The 18,912-nt window shown below is 48.0% G+C and overlaps 1 protein-coding gene across 5 annotated transcripts in view; it reads right to left on the bottom strand.

The window, feature by feature from the left end:
- The window catches only part of DNMT1 (DNA methyltransferase 1), a 51,656-nt gene extending 33,200 nt beyond the window's left edge, over positions 1–18,456 (bottom strand). Inside the window, exons 1-8 of one of the 5 annotated variants that reach the window (XM_082697464.1) lie at positions 18,169–18,456; positions 9,032–9,068; positions 8,239–8,346; positions 7,827–8,046; positions 7,135–7,213; positions 5,342–5,417; positions 2,652–2,686; positions 2,191–2,275 (exon numbers count right to left, since the gene is read on the bottom strand). Coding sequence is in view for 1 of the 5 variants with exons in the window: in XM_082697468.1 (XP_082553594.1) it covers positions 2,191–2,275; positions 2,652–2,686; positions 5,342–5,417; positions 7,135–7,213; positions 7,827–8,046; positions 8,239–8,346; positions 9,032–9,068; positions 18,169–18,248 (720 nt within the window). In the remaining 4 variants the exon portion in view is untranslated. Of the gene's footprint in view, positions 1–2,190; positions 2,276–2,651; positions 2,687–5,341; positions 5,418–7,134; positions 7,214–7,826; positions 8,047–8,238; positions 8,347–9,031; positions 9,069–17,583; positions 18,032–18,168 lie in introns of those variants that run through there. The other 4 variants (XM_082697466.1, XM_082697468.1, XM_082697465.1 and 1 more) reach the window with 4 other exon arrangements.
- Between the last annotated feature and the right edge of the window lie 456 nt (positions 18,457–18,912).

Here is an 18,912-nt window from a genome sequence, read left to right as displayed (position 1 = left end):
TTTCAAGATTTTATTTGGGAGTGCACATGCAGAAGCAAACAAGCAAAGGAGGAGCAGAGGGAAATGGAGAGTCTCCAGCAGACCCTGGGCTGAGCGCAGAGCCCAACAGGGGGGCTCGATCCCAGGACCCTAAGATCACGACCTGAGCTCAGTCCAAGAGTCAGATGCTTAACTGACTGAGCCACAAAGGTGTCCCACATCCTGATCTTTCTGTAAGTGTTCTGTAGAAATAAACCTAAACCAATCCTATAGTCTAGCTGGTGGGAGTAAGATGGTCTTCAAGACAGCACGTTTAATTCTGGTGTGGTAAGCGGACAGAAGTGGCAGGATCTAAGAGTTCTATAATCCAAGTATTTTACCCCAAACTCCTCTACCGCCCATCATTTGGATGGAAGTGGACAACCTCACAGACAGCTAGCTATCAGAACAGGAACCATAATAGCGGCAGGAAGCAGGATGGCCTACTCGGCAAGTGTTCCACCTCAAACCCGTAACAGCACGTTGGTTTGCACCTGACTTTAAAGAGCTCAACACATCTCTGGAAAACATCGAGGTGTGCTCGGCCTCAAACTCCACATTTTGTGAAGAGACCACAAGGGCTGGTGATGTCGAGAACAAACATATCGCAGATGCTCTATCTCAAGAAGACCTCCTGGGAGCCCGACCACAGCTAAGGAACCTCAATCCTGCCCAAAAGCTCCTTCGGAGGGTGGTCAAGAAAGCCCCCTGGAATGGCCTGTGTTCAGATGAGCTTGGAGTGCTCTAACCATAACTGCTGTCTAGTTTTCACCAGTATCAAGGTAGGAAAGGGGATCAATTAAAGGCGAGCATTAAGGACCAAGTGGCTCAAGAATTACATCTCAGCTGCTCCCCCACTAGAGCAATAAAACACGCCCATCCTTTAAGAGATTCCCAGTCACACCAGTAACCCTTCCAGTTTGTAAGAAACTTTAAAAAAAATTTTATTTATTGACAGAGAAAGAGATCACAAGGAGACAGAGAGGCAGGTGGGAATGCGGAAGCAGGCTCCCTGCTGAGCAGAGACCCGGATGTGGGGCTCGATCCCAGGACCCTGAGATGATGACCTGAGTTGAAGGCACTTAACCCACTGAGCTGCCCAGGTGCCCCTTGTAAGGAACTTCTAGCCGATATCGTCACAGGACACAAATCAGGACCTAAAGTCGCTCCACCACCTGTGACCAATCAGTGTTAGCAGTATGTCACACAAGGAGTACCGTCCAATGGTAAGGCTTCTGGTATCAAACCCCTAGTCCCTTTCCTATCCCCTCCCTGAGGGGGTTCAGATGGCACATCTCTATTTCACAGAACCTTAAGATCTGATTTTACAAAGAAGCGGGAGGTCTGAGGAAGACCTGGGGGGGATCTGGTCTTATCTCAGTTAAGAATACAACTTAGGGGTGCCTGGTAGCTCAGTTGTTTCCGTGTCTGCCTTCAGCTCAGGTCATGATCCTGGGGTCCTGGGATCGAGCCCCGCATTAGACTGCCTACTCAGCTCAGCCGGGAGCCTGCTTCTCCCTCTCCTTCTGTCACTCCCCCTGCTTATGTTCTCTCACACCTTCTCTCTTTCGAATAGTTAAAAAAATAAGTATACAGCTTAAAGGGGGGCCCAGTCAGTTGAACGTCCAACTCAGTTTGGGTTCAGGTCATGAGCTCAGGGTCCTGGGTTCAAGCCCCACATCAGGCTCCATGCTCAGCGCAGAATCTGCCTGAGAGATTCTCTCCCTCCCTCTCCTTCTGCCCTTCCCCCAACTCACCTCTCTAAAATAAATAAAATCTTGGGGGGGGGGGGCGCACAACTTTATATCTGGATGCTGCCACAGAATTCTAGCACCAGAGGTGTTTGAGAATGAGATTTCTGCAAAGACTTGGTGAGTGAGGGAGGCAGATGGACAAGGGCAGGGACCAAAGTTCTGCAACTGAGGTGTGAGCACAAGGTCTAGCTGAGCCCAAGCCTAACACTGGTGTGCTTATCCCCACAGCCACATAACCCCCCGTCCAGGTAGAGAACCACAGAAAAAGGGAGTTTGAAACACATTTTGGCTAAAGTCAAGGTCATTTGACTAGAGAAAGTAATTTTGTTCCCCACTCCCCCGACCCCCTTCCTAAAACCAAATGGGGACTCAAATATTAAAAAGTACAATCGACAAACTTGATGGGACCAGGCTTTACTTTTTCATCTCTTTCTTCCTCTTCTTCCATGTGTGTTCCAGGTTTTACTCTTTCCGGTTCTTCTGCAGGGAGCGGTCTAGCAACTCTGTCAAGCAAAGTAGCACACACCCCGAGGGTGACTCTCCCAAACTCCTCCCCTGCAAGCAGTTGTCATCCGGTCCTTCTCTTCCTACCCAAGGAAGCAATCTTCATCCCAGAATCTCAAAAGGCACATACTACTTTAAGATTTAATAGGACCTTTAAATCTGGCTCTGACAACGGCCAGTTGCCCTCAATTCATTCTTTGCAATGAGAATTCTACATGAATTGAAGGTTAATAATCTAACCCCAAATTCAGCATTCTTAAGCCATCTATAGTCGCCATGGCAACTCACAATAAAGCTCCTTAAAACTCTTCAGAAAAGTCATTTCAGTAATGAAGATTGCACATTGTACAGAAAAGATGTATTAATTATTCTTACTGTTCTCTGGATGTAACTCTCCGTCTCTTTTCCTCCTGTGTGGAGAGAAGGGAAGAGGACATGAATATTCATTTCAAAGAAGATCAAAATGAAAAGCATGGGTGAGAAAGTGTTCAATACATTTGATACAGTTAAACACGGCAGAGGATCTGGGTTGGGGGAAAGATCTGGGCATCCATCAGTCTGGTAGTGATGTCCCCACTCCCTCAAAGCAAAGAAGAGGGCCAGGAGTTGGCCCAGCGCATGTCTGTATACCAGCTGGTCTAGTGAGGGTATGTAAAAGAATCAAAGATCCTCCACCTCCCGTCAGGAATCCTTTAGCATTAGAAAAAAATATATATATATAGTAATCTGAGATTCACATCAACAAGTAAGAATGACAACATCAACCAGATACCAGCTCTTCTTGGATAATACCCCAGTGCCCCGTTTCCCTAAGTTCACACTATTTGTCATCTCCAGGATATCTATATGTGTTTAAAAGGGATGAAATTATTGTGATAAAACAGATCTGTACCTTGTTTGAGGTGGCAGTTACAACAATAATCGACACATGTAAGTATATACACATAAATGAGAACTGGTAAAGTCTAATTGCACCAATATCAGTTCCTGGTTTTGCTGCTGTGTTAGTTATAGGACTGGTTCCCATCAGAGAAAGTTGGTTAAGTTACCCAGAACCTCACTGTAATCCATTATTTGAAACACATATGAAAGAAATCTGTATCTGTATCTATGGAACATCCTGCCTCCAGGCTACCTGCAGACTTGAGCTACATCCGCTCCTCCCAGAGTCTCCAGCCTGTTGGCCTGTCCTTCGTGTTTCACAATTGCCAGCCTTAAACCCATGAGCCAATTTCTTAAGATTCATCTTCTACATATACACAGCCTGTTGGTTGTTTCTCCAGCAAACCCTGACACAGATGGTACACTAGTATACTAATACATTCTCTCTCTCAATCAACATAGAAGAAACTGATAAATCCTAGCCCCCAAAGTTTAGGGAGAAGGGAGATCTATGCACCAAAACATCCTTTTGTACTACTTAGTTTTACTAAATGCATGTAATGCATTGGTTTTAAAACACAGTAAATTTTCAAAACTTTAAACTGACTAAAGAAAGATTATCTCTGTATGATGACTTACATGACCAATGCCATCTGATACCACTGTTTGGTACATGAAGCCTTCCTCTAGACTAGTGGAACAGATGGTACTTTTACAAGTGTTTCACCCACAGGGCCTCCAGGCCTTACACAAACTCAGAAACTGAAATACCCATTTAAGGGGCGCCTGGGTGGCTCAGTGGGTTAAAGCCTCTGCCTTCAACTCGGGTCATGATCCCAGAGTCCTGGGATAGAGCCCCGCATCGGGCTCTCTGCTCAGTGGGGAACCTGCTTCCTCCTCTCTCTCTCTGCCTGCCTCTGCCTATTTGTGATCTCTGTCTGCCAAATAAATAAAATCTTAAAAAAAAAAAAAAAAAAAGAAATCCCCATTTAAGAGGCCAGATGAGAAGGCTATGTAAGCCTTCCAAAAAGTTAGGGTGTGAAAAACCACTCTAAACGGAGGCATGTGGGAGCGAGCTATTGATATATGACAAGAGCCAGCCTGCTTCTGCCTATACTGCTTTTTCCTAGGAGACAAGAGGCTTGTCCACTGACTAGTGGTTCCCTCTGTGCCTCAGTTTCCCCTTGAGAGTGGGTAACCCAAGTAAACTGTTACTATCTGAATAAAGGTTATGAAGATTAACATCAAGTTCCTAAAACCAGAATCACTGTGTCTCACAACAGGATGTCAAACCTACCTCAATGCTAGAAATAACCCAGTGACACCTGAATGATCTCTCAGTCTGGTGCTTCTCACCCAGAGCAACTTTATCCCTCACCCCAAACTGGAAGTAACTGACGATGCTTGGGGTGGTCACAACTGAGGGGAGAAGGGGATTACTACTGGCATCTAGTAAGTAGAGGTCAGGATACTGCTGTGCTCCACAATCCACAGGGACGTCTTCCCCACCCCACCCCCCAGCAAAGGAGCAACTGGCCCCGAAAATCAATGGCAAGCTGGGAAACCCAGGCTTAAAGAGGAGTGTCTATAGTTTGCTCAGTAGCAATAAGGCATTTATTACCTGCACCCAAACCTATAGACTTCCCCACAACTTAAGCTAATCCCAAATCAAAATAAAAATGAAAATGAATGCGTGACCGCCTGGTTTTATCTAGGTATGGCCCTCAAGTCACAAGGAAAAAGTACCATCAGAGATTAACATTTTCTGTATCAAAGACCCTCAGTAAGCCACAGGCTTTCTAACCTAAGAGGTCCAAGCAGCAATGTTCTACTACACACAGAAGCTGTCCAACGCTCTGCTGTTAGACAAGCTAGATGTGAAAAGGAGACTTAGGAGAGCAGCAGTGAAGGCTGTAAACCTGTCACATTTGATTGCCAGTCTTGCCCGCTAGAGAAGTAGGAAGGTAGAGGGAACAGACTCTGAAGGTACAAGGCTGCCTTGTGAATAACAGGGGTCCATGGAGCCCCCAGGCCTAACGATGACATACTTCATACTGCCCGGGTACGGTGTCATGTTCTAACACCATCTTGGTGGCTTCAAGTCCATTTAGGTAGTCCTGACTTTATACATGGCCTATCAGCAAATGTACCTTGAAGGCGAGAGAAGAAAATGCCAGCCCTACCTGGTCTTTTTCTTCCTCAGGAGACTCATCCGATTTCGCTTTTTCCTGCTCTTCCTCAGGCTTCCGTTTGGCAGGGCTGTCAGCAACGGGAAAGCCAACTGTTAGCTCGGCAGGACGCCAGCGCTCCAACAAGCCCGGGAGGACTTGTAGCCCTCCCCACCAAAGGCAGCCTCTTTAGGACACATTCAGGTCATGGATGTCTTATTCCCTCCAAGGAAATGCCCTCACTGCTGGGATATTAAAAAAAAGGCTTCAAGTTTAATGTCTGAGTGACAGGTTACAATGTTGCCATTTTGCCAACCTAAGAAATTATGGATCTTGATGTCGATCAACAGCTGTTGGCATCACAGAAGAAACCTCACATGCCTCTAAGAACACACAGCACCATCTACGGAAGGGTCTCAAGAAATAATAGAGCTTGGGGGTGCCTGGGTGGCTTAGTGGGTTAAAGCCTCTGCCTTCGGCTCAGGTCATGATCCCAGGGTCCTGGGAACCAGCCCCACATCGGGCTCGCTGCTCAGCGGGGATCCTGCTTCCTCCTCTCTGTCTGCCTCTCTGCCTACTTGTGATTTCTGTGAAATAAATAAAATCTTTAAAAAAATAATAATACTAGAGCTGGAAGCTGATCAAGCTTCTAGAGCTAACTAACCAGTTTATAAGAAACACAAAACAAGGAAGACATTAACGAGGACGCAGTCAGCTGGACCTAGAAACTCTACCGGACAAATGAACTAATTTCTTCAAATAAATGGCAAGAAAAGAAAGGAATCTAATTAGAAAGGCTTAAAACAAATCAAGCTAACAAAATTTACCACACACGAGGAAACACAGACACTGGCTATGTGTTTCATAGTAAGGAATTATTATGCTTTATAAAGTATAAAAATATTAGACTTATATTTTGTCTTTTTAAAGAGACTGCTAGGATCGCCTAGGTGGCTCAGTGGATTAAGTCTCTGCCTTCGGCTTGGGTCATGATCTCAGGATCCCGGGATCGAGCCCTGCATCAGGCTCTCTGCTCAGAAGGGAGCCTGCTTCCCTCTCTCCCTGCCTGCCTCTCTGCCTACTTGTGATCTCTCTCTGTGTCAAATTAAAAAAAAAAAAAAAAGAGAGAGACTGTTAAATGTTAACATTTTTATTCACATTTTGCTGAATTGCTAAACAAAAAAAAAGAGAGAGAGAGAGAGAGCAATTTTATTATCTAGAAATATACTGAAGGGGTGCCTGGGTAACTCAGTTAAGCGTCTGCCTTCATGATCCCAGGGTCCTGGGATAGAGCCCCACGTCGGGCTCTCTGTTCAGCAAGAGTCTGCTTTTCCTTCTCCCTGCCACTCCCCCTGCTTGTACTCTCTCTGTCAAATGAATAAATAAAATCTTGGGGAGCGGGGGAAACCTTAAAAAAAGATAGAAATATATTGAAATGACATGTCTAGAAGGGTTTCAAAATAATCCAGTTGGGAGAGATTTATGGGGTTACAGATGAAAAGATGGCCAGCTGGTAACTGTTGACACTGGGTGACAGGTATCTGGGGCCGGGCAGCCAGGCGTGGGGGTGTGTGTGGTTCATTTTACTACCATGGCTAGTTTTGTATATATTTGAATGTTCCCAGAAGAGTAAGAACACAGGTGTTGAGAAACGCTTTTCATCAGTGTTTAACGAAGAAAACTGTAAGACGAAAACCTATGCAATGTGGAACTCAAAACTGCTAAATTATACCCTACTAATTCCATTCCTGTTTACCAAGAACGGTTTGCTCTGAGAAAAGATGGCTGTCAATTCATTATATACTGACCCCCTCGAGAAATGAGACAGGATGGTGGTCTGCCTGGTAGTTTGCCTTGTAATCCTGGGGCTAGAAGAAGCAGCTTCAGCTGTTTAAGGAAAAAAGAAAAAAAAAAAGCCACTATGAATAAAAAAGTTCACAAAGTGTAGTTCTTAAGCATTAGCAAGCTAGTGCGGAGAATCAGGTTCTGAAGATTAAGTACCCTTCTTTTTTTTCTCCAACCAATAATCTCGATAAAAGGTAGCAATTAGCACCTGCCAATTTGCTGAGCCATGGTACTGGAGCTCTTAATTGAGGGGCCATAGCCTGAACCAGAGAAGGAGACAACCTCCTCTGTGTCGTCAAAAGACGAAGTGGCCAAGAACCTGACCTGTGCTCAGCTCTCACACACTCGTGTGTTTTCACAAATTCCAGAAGAGTTACTTCGGCTACAAAGGAGACTATACATTGAGCTTAAATAGGCGTTTAACTTAGAAATAGTATTACTACTTCCTGTTACCTTATACATCACCAACTTAAGCTACGGTTTGGGACCTCCTGCTCCATATTTGGTCAAAGAACAAATCGTACATCCAAGCCAGTTAGGAAGTATGCGCAAGAAACAAACCAGGAGGTACTGTCCAGGGGGGACTGACAGCTCCAAGGCTGGTACCATGTAAGGGGACAGCTAATCTCCACCAAGATTAAATAAGTGGTCATACACTTGGTCTCTCCATCGGCCTTGCTTCGTCTGGGTGTGGGAAGTTTGGACACGGGTTTGGGAGATTTCTTTTCCTCTGCCATTCCCACTCTGCGGTCCTCGCCGCTTGTCTGGCTCCCGTTTTCTAGACGTCCGTTCACTTCCCGGCTGAAAGCATGAGCTCCGTTCTCCAAGGATAAATCTTTATTTAAAAGGGATTTGACTTTAGCCAGGTAGCCCTCCTACAGCAGGAAAGGATAATTTAAGTAGCAGTGAATGTAAACAAGTGGCAACAAGAGAATAAGGAAACACGCATTTCCTTTATAACTACTGGGTAACAAGGAGAGCTGGGGATGATTCTGCCTTCCTGGTCACACGGGAGTTATAGGGGAAGAGACACTTTCTAGACACCAGGATGCTGAGAACTGACTTACCTCTGATAATTCTTCTTTATGTAATTTGGTTTCCAAGTCACATAACTGATTTTTTATTTCTGTTTGCAGAAATTCATGCAAGAGATTCAGTTTCTCCTTCACACATTCCTAAGGGAAGGATACAGGTTTAGATGTCCCCAAACTCCCAAGTCACTAATGGGCTACTACACAGATAATTAGGCTGCCTGGTCATGAAATACCAACTGAATGGCAGGCAATGTTGACTCAGCCCGGAAAACTGCATATTCACAAGACACGTTTATGATGTTTCCCTTAAGATCACATCATACCATCTCCAGAGTGGTGAAAAATGGGAACATTAGGAGGTGGGATAGAGACATCTAACAGTGTATTAGAAAAAAACTATGCTTTTGAGAACTGTGACCAGGACAAGTTATAATCCAGAACCGATGGTGTGAACCCAGGTTGGGAGACTTATCAGTGAGTTACCAAGAGATCAGCAGCATGTTAACACAGAATAATATCTAAGCTATCCTCAACACTATGGAAAAAAGCCCAGGAGCCTGAATGGCGCAGTCGGTTGAACATCTGACCCTTGGTTTCAGCACCAGTCACGATCTCATGGGTCGTGGGAATCAAGCCCCAGGTCAGGGCATCTGCTTGAAGATTCTTTTCCTCTGCCTCTCCCCCCACCACTCGCACACATGCACACACTCTAAAATATTTTTCAAAATTACTATGAAAAAAAGCTGACTTCACTTAAACTTTTTATGAGTTACAAACTATCTGTAAAACAGTAACGTCTGGTAATAAAATTTAAGGTGGAGGTTACCTTTTCTGTTAGGCTATCTCTTTCCAAATCTTTGAGCCTGTGGGAAGAAAATGGAGAAAGGCAATTATGCAACTCTGTTTACTCTTTTTTTTTTTTTTTTAAAGATTTTATTTATTTATTTAACAGAGAGAGAGATCACAAATAGGCAGAGAGACAGACAGAGAGAGAGATGAGGAGAAGCAGGCTCCCTGCTGAGCAGAGAGCCCCATGCGGGACTCGATCCCAGGCCCCTGGGATCATGACCCGAGCCGAAGGTAGAGGCTTAACCCACTGAGCCACCCAGGCGCCCCAACTCTGTTTACTCTTGAGACTAAAACCACAGTTGTGTGTGTGTGTGGTTTTTTTTTTTAAAGATTTTATTTGTCAGAGAGAGAGCGAGCCAGCGAGCGCACAAGCAGGGGGAGCAGCAGGCAGGGGGAGAAGGAGGCTCCTCACCAAGCAAGGAGCCTGATGCAGAACTCGGTAACGGAATCCTGGGATCAATACCCAAGCCAAAGGCAGCCACTTAACTGACTGAGCCACCCAGGTATCCCTAAATCCAAATTTAAAGAACTTTGGAAATAAATTTGACATGTAGCAGTGTTAGGGAAAAAACAAACAAAACACCACAGTGGTTTTCGCCCGCCCAAGCTAGAAATCCTACTACAATGCCTGTAGTCGTCTTTAAGTCACTTGTGATCCGAATGAGGTCTCCCCTCCCACCCCCAGCCCCCTTGACGGTGCAGTTTTTCTGGTAGTGAGAGGATAGAGGAGCTCCATCACGGTATTATTTCCAAAGGAACTAGGGAAATAGAGGCAGGCCATATAGTTGGGGTGCACCTGTCAAATGACCTATAGGAGGTCTTCCTCCAGTTGGTCTGGCAAGACCCCATGAAAGAGCATACCACAGGGTGGCCAGTGTTAGAAGGAATGGGCCAGGGTCATAAGGTGCTGTGAGGGAACAGCCAGCTAACATTCCCAAAGGCCAGGGTGCGGGTGGCAGCATTCAAATGAGGAACATAAGAGAGGGAAGTAGGGGCACCAGAGTGGCTCAGTCGGTTAAGCATGCTACTCTCAATCTCAGCTCGGATCTTGCTCTCAGGGTCGTGTGTTCAAGTCCAGCACTGGGCGTGGAGCCTACTTTAAAAAAACAAAAAAACAAAAAATAAAAACCACATACAACAACAAAAAGGAAGTAAAGGCATCTGGTGCAGCAGTGGGTACCCACACTCAGGGGTGACAGATGAAGTGAGAAAAACTGTTGGCTGGCGCCTCACCAGAGAGCTCCTCCTTTGGAATGTTCATACCTAATCCTTCAGGAGTGCACAACGGTCATGAGTTTGGCGAGAAAAGCAGAGCCTGATCTGATCACTGAAGGTTAGCGTCTTGCCTCTTTTTCTGGGGGGAGTGGAAGGGGGCAGAAGACACTGAGGAAAGGGCGGTGAGTGGACAAGTTCCTAGGCTGGGTGCCACCTGTGGACAGTGCGGGAAGAACAGGTCTAACCAGCTGGGGTGGCATCGGTCACTGGAGAAGTGCCCTGGGCAGGGACCAGGCCTCTACCATCTCTGGACCCTCCTCCCAGCACCCATACAGACAACGTACTCTTACCATAAGCCCAAAGGGCAAGAACAGAGCTCGCCCAGCCTGGTTTATCCAAAGAGCCACGTGTGAGCGCAACACTGGGAATGCAAGCAACAGGCTTTGTGGGACTCCTGGCACACAGATGCTGCTCTGAGTGCGTGTGCCCCCCCCCAGCTTTGACCCCCACCACATCTGCAGGCACCTACTGCATGCCAGGCCCTGTTCCAGGCAACGAGTGGGTAATGGGATGCCGGGACTGCCGGGAAGGAACCTTCACACCTGGGTGGTCAGGAAAGGTCTTTCTGTAGAAGCCTCTGACTGGGGGAGCCTGGGTGGCCCAGTCGTTAAGCGCCAGCCTTCAGCTCAGGTCATAATCCCAGGCTCCTGGGATGGAGCCCCGCATCGGGCTCCCTGCTGCACAGAGAGCCTGCTTCTCCCTCAGCCACTACCCCCCACTTGTGTTCCCTCTCTCACTGCGGCTCTCTCTGTCACATAAATAAAATCTTTTTTTTTTTTTTTTAAGATTTTATTCATTTATTTGTCAGAGAGAGAGAGGGAGAGCGAGCGAGCACAGGCAGACAGAGTGGCAGGCAGAGGCAGAGGGAGAAGCAGGCTCCCCGCCAAGCAAGGAGCCCGAAGAGGGACTCGATCCCAGGACGCCAGGGTCATGACCTGAGCCGAAGGCAGCTGCTTAACCAACTGAGCCACCCAGGCGTCCCCACATAAATAAAATCTTAAAAAAAAAAAATCTGACTGCAGACACAGTGGTAGCATATACTATATCTCACACACACACACACAGACACACACACAGAGTACATGTAACCCCGTAACTCAGGTCGGGAAGAGCTGCAGAACTCTGTTCGCACAGCCAGAGGCACACATGAGGCTGCAGGGGCCTCACGCCGGGCTGCTCCGTCCTTCTACTCACAGAACCCTGGCGACAACACGGCCCCCTGACCCTGAAGCCACCTCAGGCCTTAAGGACGAGGCTCAGCTGGCGGTGAAGCCCCCCGAGTACCCTTTCCACAACGCCGACAACTACCTCAGGGCACAAATTCTGCTGACCTCTCCCACGACCTGGGATTGTTTAGCCTGGCGGAGAGGAACCAAATAAACTCTTCAGGGGACCTCAAATGCCTTGTCCTGTGAAGATGGACTGTCCCTTGCCTGGCCTCAGAGAGGAAAGGCGGAGCCCAGGACAGGCCGTGGGGAGCCAGAAGTGTGACAGGGACGAGGCTGGGCAGTGCACCTCCCGACACCCAGGCTTCCACGGAAGAGTCCTTCCCTTTCCCGGGAAAAGGGAGGGCGACACCATCTTGCATCTGCTTCGCATTCCGAGTGGGAAGGATTAGAACAGACGTGGAGGACCAGGCAGGATACTGAGACAGCAGCCATGTTAGGAGTATGAGGTAACACCTCAGCTCCCTTGCAGCCCTAGATCCCATGATTCATTCCTCGTTGCTTCCCTCACACAGTCCTACAAGGGAAATAAACTGTATCTGAAGGAATCAAGCAAATATTGTTCAAACCTGAGGGCTTCTGAAGAGCAAAGGTATAGAAAGCATCAGGAAGGACTAGACCGGGGGAACAGCTCAGCGGGGAGCAGAGCAGGGGAGCTGCCCAACAGGAGCCGTACAGTGGAGGAGCTGGCTCAGGACACCCAAGAAACCCACACAAGGCAGGCTGGGTGCCAGTCTGAGGGAGGTCAATAACATCAGGCTAAAAAATTGATTTTGTTCCACAGTTAAACCACTGAAGGAATCGTGGGGGGGAGGGGAGGGCAGGGAGGAAGAAACCAAGACACCAGAGCTGTGTTTTAGGAAAATTAATCTGGCAGAATTACATAATGTAGATAAGGCAGGAAGAGATTACCAAATGTCAAATCATTCTTTAACACGCTAGAAATGCTGGTCTGTAATGTGATTTACCAGGAATGGCGACCACTGCTAGAGAAGTTACAAAACTTCATGAACTCTGCCTCTTGGAACTGGCCGCATGGCAGATGGGACAGGGCTGGCTGTCTGAGATGGTATCTCAGACGGCCTGAGATGATATCCTGCCTTCGGGAGGCAGGATAATGAGCCCTTCCCAAAAAGAGATGTCCATGCCCTAATCCCCCAGAACCTGGGAGTACCTTTGTTGTCTCACTGGTAAAAGGGATTCTGCAGATGTGATTAAGGTTATAGCCCTTGAGATGGGCAGATTATCCTGGATTAGCCAGGTGGGCCCAATCTAATCACCTAAATCCTTAAAAGCAGAAAAACCTCCCAGCTGCATTTCAAGAGATGTGACTCAAGAAGGGTGAGAGAGATGTGGCACGAGGACTGGCTTTACTAACTTGAAACATAGAGGCAGTGGGCCAGGAGCCAAAGGGTACATCACCTCCAGAAGCTGGGCATGGTTAGAGCCAGCAAGAGAAGAGGGACCTCAATCTTACAACCACAAGGAACTGAATTCTGCCAACAATTTGAAAGAGTGAAGAAACATTCTCCCCAAGAGCCTCCAGGAAGGAATGTAGCCTGCTAACACTATTTCATCCAGATTTCATACCAGATTTCTGACCTACAGCATTGTTAGAACAAATTTAGGTTCTATTTAAACCACTAAGATAATTTGTTATGGATCCAATTAAAAACTAATGCATGGGACGCCTGGGTGGCTCAGTTGGTTAAGCCACTGCCTTTGGCTCAGGTCATGATCCTGGAGTTCCAGGATGGAGTCCACATCAGGCTCCCAGCTCCTTGGGGAGTCTGCTTCTCCCTTCTCATGCTCTCTCTCCTTCTCTCAAATAAATAAATAAAATCTTTAAAAACAAAAACAAAAAAATAACGCGGTATCAGAAATTCAGAACATTTTGGTAGAGAAAAAGTAAACAGGCCATGAGTGTGAAGAGTGACATTTCAGGGAACAGTGGCTCAGCAGCACTGGCTGGCTACCCGACAGCTAGAAATTAAAACTGGCTTTCCTGAGAGACCTCAAAACTGGAGTTAGTCCTGTCCAGCTGACAGGCCCAACCGCTGCAAGTCCTAGGACTGGGAGAGGTAAGGGCCCAGGAACGAAAGAAAATGATTGGCGGGGACAGAATATCAGGGGAGAGAGAGGCTCCCTGGTAGTAAACCGCACCACAAAAGCCAAGGATAGAAAGGATTAAAAAGCAAGAGATACTGAGAGATGAAAGAGGACAGAACACCACCTCAATCCTTGAGAAGAAAGCCTGAGCAAGAATAGGACTGGATACCTGGCACAGAAGCAAAGGCGGCAGTGGAAGGAACAAGCCCAGACCGTTCTACAAGAAGCCAAACGTGAAGGCTGGAATGATAAGCAGGAATATACATCATCTGTACATGGCCTACACTGAAATACTGACATCTGCCTCAATAGCAGATCTGCATGTTGTTACTCTAAATCATGCTCCTCTAATGGAAGTGAAATACACAGCGGATCGGGCGGTAAGTAGCACAGAAAGTTTTCTGGCAGGGGCTGCTTTACCACACATTTATACCCATCAGCTTAGTTGATCTTCATAACGCCCAGGTAGCATGGGCAACACCGTTCCATTTTACAGATAAAACACTAAGAGGTGGGGTGACTGGGTGGCTCAATCAGTTAAGTGTCTGCCTTCGGGTCAGGACATGACCCCAAGGTCCTGGTATCGACCCTGTTCAGAAAGGACTCTGCTTTTCCCTCTGCCCCTCCCCCTTCTTGTGCGGGTTCTCTCTAAAAAAAAAAAAAAAAGAAAAAAGAAAGACAGACAGACCGACCACCAAGAGGTTAAAAAACTTAGCCCTGGGGTGCCTGGGTGGCTCAGTGGGTTAAGCCTCTGCCTTCAGCTCAGGTCATGATCTCAGGGTCCTGGGATCGAGTCCTACATCAGGCTCTCTGCTTAGCAGGGGCCTGCTTCCCTTCCTCTCTCTCTGCCTGCCTCTCTGCCTACTTGTGATCTCTCTCTGTCAAGTAAATAAATAAAATTCTTAAAAAAACCCAAACAGGGCGCCTGGGTGGCTCAGTGGTTAAGCCACTGCCTTCGGCTCAGGTCATGATCTCAGGGTCCTGGGATGGAGTCGCATCGGGCTCTCTGCTCAGCAGGGAGCCTGCTTCCTCCTCTCTCTCTCTCTCTGCCTGCCTCTCTGCCTACTTGTGATTTCTCTCTGTCAAATAAATAAATAAAATCTTAAAAAAAAAAACACAAACAAACAAACACCAGGCAAACAATTAAAAAAAAACAAAACAAAACACCTTAGCCTTATAGCTATAGTAGGAAGGAATCTGAACCCCGGTGGTCTGCACCTCTAGAATATTCCTGCCAGGGAGAAATAGGAGAGTCAGTTTTGCCCTCTTCAATACCCAATCAGTTGGAGTCAGGGAACTAGAGCTAAGAACTTGAAACCCGACTTAATCTAATCACAGGACTAGCAGTTTAAAAAGCTGGCACAATTACTTAGGCTAATCAGAGTGGTACAAAGAAGGTTTGCTACAATCTGTGCTTGAATCCAGGCTTCCTTAGAGGGGAAAGTCTTGCATGCACGCCTTTCAGAGTCTACTCTACACCAAGCTACAGACAGAATAAGGCAAACAAATCACCCTCCACGCCAGGGTTGCAAAGGCAACATGCAGGGTGCTTGGGCAGAATTCAACACCCTTTCTGTCATGGGGAAGAGGGATGTTCTTTCTGAGCACAGTCTGAAGGATAAATGGACAGTAGCCAACTTAGGGAAGGGGTAGATAGGGAGCAGCTCAGCATCCCACTGGACGCTCTGCATGGTTTCAGGCCCTGAGAACCTGAGGTCTGTATGGCTTGTGAAAAGAACACACGATGAATCAGACAAGTGGACAGGGATACTGGACTTCAGGACCAGTGCACCCGGCAGTGTGTGGGGGGCAAGGAAACCATCAGATGCAACTTTTTAAGAGGATTCACAGTTGCACATGGAGAAAAGACCTGAGTAGCAACAGGAAGACCAGTGAGAGACATCGCTTTGTACAAATGGCAGCTTGGACAAAATAAGAAATATAAGTGGAAAAATATAGCTTTTCCCGAAAGGCATAATTTTTAGATTTTGGGTGCTTTACTTTATACAGTTTTTCAATTTGGACGCTACACTTTAAAAATGAAGTTAAAGACTTAAAAACCCGGGCACCTGGGTGGCTCAGTGGGTTAAGCCACTGCCTTCGGCTCAGGTCATGATCTCAGGGTCCTGGGATCAAGTCCCGAATCGGGCTCTCTGCTCAGCAGGGAGCCTGCTTCCCTCTCTCTCTCTCTCTCTCTCTCTCTCTCTCTGCCTGCCTCTCCGTCTACTTGTGATCTCTCTTTGTCAAATAAATAAATAAAATCTTTAAAAAAAAAAAAAAGACTTAAAAACCCAAACATGGAAAACTTTCTGATATTACTACATTATCTAATGGAACTACGTGTTTAAAAAAAAAGAAGCTAACATATATAGGTAAGCTAGCAAAAGTGACAAGAACGCATGAGGACCTGGCCTAGTTTTGTTCCTAGACTGTTCTACTGGACTTAAGTACCTCTTGTGTTATAAGTCATACCCCTTTAATTTTTGTAGATCAAGAAGTTATACTTCCATTTACAAATCTAAGGGAGTGTTGAATACCATGTTTATGTATTTTGTACAATGAAATTCAAAATGTAAGCCAAGACGTTGCTGAAGGTCCCATAAGCAGACAATTTCAATGTCCATCCCGTGGCCTAAAGCAGAATCCCAAAATTCTGCACCTACAGTAGGCAATTCTGGTTCAAAGTAATATGAAACCTAAGGTAACAGAGGATGGTAAAACTTACTTAAGAGTATTCAAATTCAGCCAAAGACTTACAGTGGCCCAAGAAAACCCCTAAGCTAAGCCAGTGGCCTATTCAAAACCCTAGATGAAAGGAAACGTTTTGGTAAGAAGCAGACATTAGCAGGAATCCTTGCTTCCTCACAGCAAACTCCTACAGCATTCACTCTTTTAAGAACTTTTGAGGATTAAATGAGGAACTGTCAAGTGCTTTCTATGATTAGGGACTGACTGGCAGAACTGACAAAAGGCTAGATTAGCCAATAAGAATGCTAACATGTGGGGCTTTATGTGCTGGGCATAGTCTCCTGTCATCCAGTGTCAGTTTAAAGCCCATGTTAAGGAGTCCATGGCCACAGCCTGTTTATGACACTTGCCCAAGGTCAAACAATCCAGAGGAGATGAGAGTTCTCACCATCAGAGTAAAGAAGACTGGGCCCAAACATCTGTTGGGTCTGTCATCACCAAGCCAGGGACTTCCATAATTCCATTTCAAGTTTTATCTTGGGAGGATAAAGATAGGGATTCTTCAGCAAGACACACCTCCTCTGTGATTAAGAAGCGGACTGAACCTTAAAACCCGTGGTAGGTACCCCCCAAATACAGCCCCTCCCATACACACACACACACACACACCAACTCCAAAAGCCCAAAAGATTGGCCTGGAACAACCATAGGAAAAGCACAGGGAAACAGGGAAATGGCAAAACCAGCTCACAAATCCGGGGGGGGGCGTTCCTGCCTGGTCAAGGTTCCAATGACTAGTGTTCCAAGGAGTGCCGATTTTCAGGAGTGAAAGTGGTGCCCTGTCACAAACAGGAGCCCAGTATTCTTGCCCGCGACCCACCTGCACAGAACTGCTACAGCCAGTCCGGACACTAACTGCTGTGCAACACACGCGTACACACACGAAACTGCGGCCACTTGTGTGAAGCACACACACACACACACACACACACACCCATGGCCACTGTGTCACGCGCGCATACGCGCACACAACGAAACTGCAGCCAGTTCTCCCTAGCGAGGCTTGACGCCCATGGCTCACAGGCACAGATTTACTGGGAAAGACCATCCAGCCTTCATGCTGCCCGAGCCCCTGGTCCTGCGCTGCACGGTACGAGCTCCTTCCAGATGCGACTTCCCCGCAGCAGTCCTAGATGAAGGAAGCCCCCCAAGGAAGACGGGGGTCGCAAACCTGAGCCGGCCGCGCCCGGGGCCCGAGCGGCGACGTCTGTCTCTGGAGGCCGCCATCGGGATGCGCTGCGCGGGGTGCCAAGGGGGGGCCCCCAAAATGCCCCCAGGGGCCGGACCAGCTCGACCCCCCCCCCAAGCGGGCCGGGCACCGGAAGTAGAGGCCGAAGTGCCCGGGCCGAGGGGTGTCCTGAGGCCGCGGGCTGCCCACTTCCTGCGCAACCAAACTGGCGGCAGGACCCAGGCCCGTGGCTCGTCCAGGAAGGGGATCCCCGAGGAGAACCCAAAGCTCACTCTACTTTGAGATCAGAAGTGACCCCAAGTTTCTAGTCACCAGGGAACTGTGAGGGGCCTCGGCCCATTTTGGCGCCAAACGGCCAGGGGTGCGCGCGACCGGAAGTGCCACCCTGCCCGCGCCAACCGCCGCCGCGCCGTCCCGCGCATGCGCGCCCGTCTGTCAGCGGCAGCCACGGGCTACCAAGAGGGGAAGCAACCCCCCACCCCCAACGCCGAGCCACTTCCCAACCCCCCCCAACCCCGCCTCATCGCCCCCAGCCCGAGTTCACAGACACCCCCCTGCGGCACCTACCGCCTACGGACATCATCGGGCAGGGAGATGGCTCGCGAGGCCAGCGTGGGCACCCGGGCCGGGGCAGTGCGGGCAGGCATCTTGGAAACTGCAGCAGAGACAGCGCCGGCGGCAAGGGAGCCCTGGCTTTTCGCGCGGAAACCGATGGGGAGGGGCGGTGAGCTAAGGCGGCATGTACCATCTCGGCCCCGACGTGGGGGAAGGCGGGACGTACCATAGGGAGAGAGGCCATTCCATGTGCGGGCAGATAGAGTGGAGCAGGTCGTGCACCGGGGCCGCGCAGGCGCGAGAAGGGAGCACACCCCCGCGTGGAGCTGTGGGCTCGCCCAAGCTCCCTGTTTGCTGGGAGCCTCGCCTGAGAGGTTCATTCATTCATTCTTCCTAGCATGCTGGGGACAAAACAAGGAGCATTCCTACAGGGCTCCAGCATGTGGGCTCTTGGGATTGTAACTGAGGACTTGAACTCCACTCCATCCATATGCTCATTATAATGACCTTGGATGGGTCATTTGGACCCAGGCCCCGTTTCATCTTTAAAAAGGTGCTAATCGCGGATAATCTTGAGGACGCACAAACTATGCAGCTAGCATCACAGATCTCGCAGTGTGGTGAGGCCCAGGCCACTTCCACAGACTGTGTGATTTAGAAAAGCACCAGAACTTGGGGAAAGGATAGTCTCTTCAAATGGCGTTGGGAAAATTGGGGAAATGTTTACGTGCCAACAAGTAAAGTTGGGTCCTTACC

This window comes from Mustela nivalis, assembly GCF_964662115.1.
Source record: "Mustela nivalis genome assembly, chromosome: 1".
In the NCBI taxonomy this organism is placed as follows: Eukaryota; Metazoa; Chordata; class Mammalia; order Carnivora; family Mustelidae; genus Mustela; species Mustela nivalis.
Note: the sequence above shows the minus strand (reverse complement) of the source record. Positions and strands in the feature narration are given on the sequence as shown.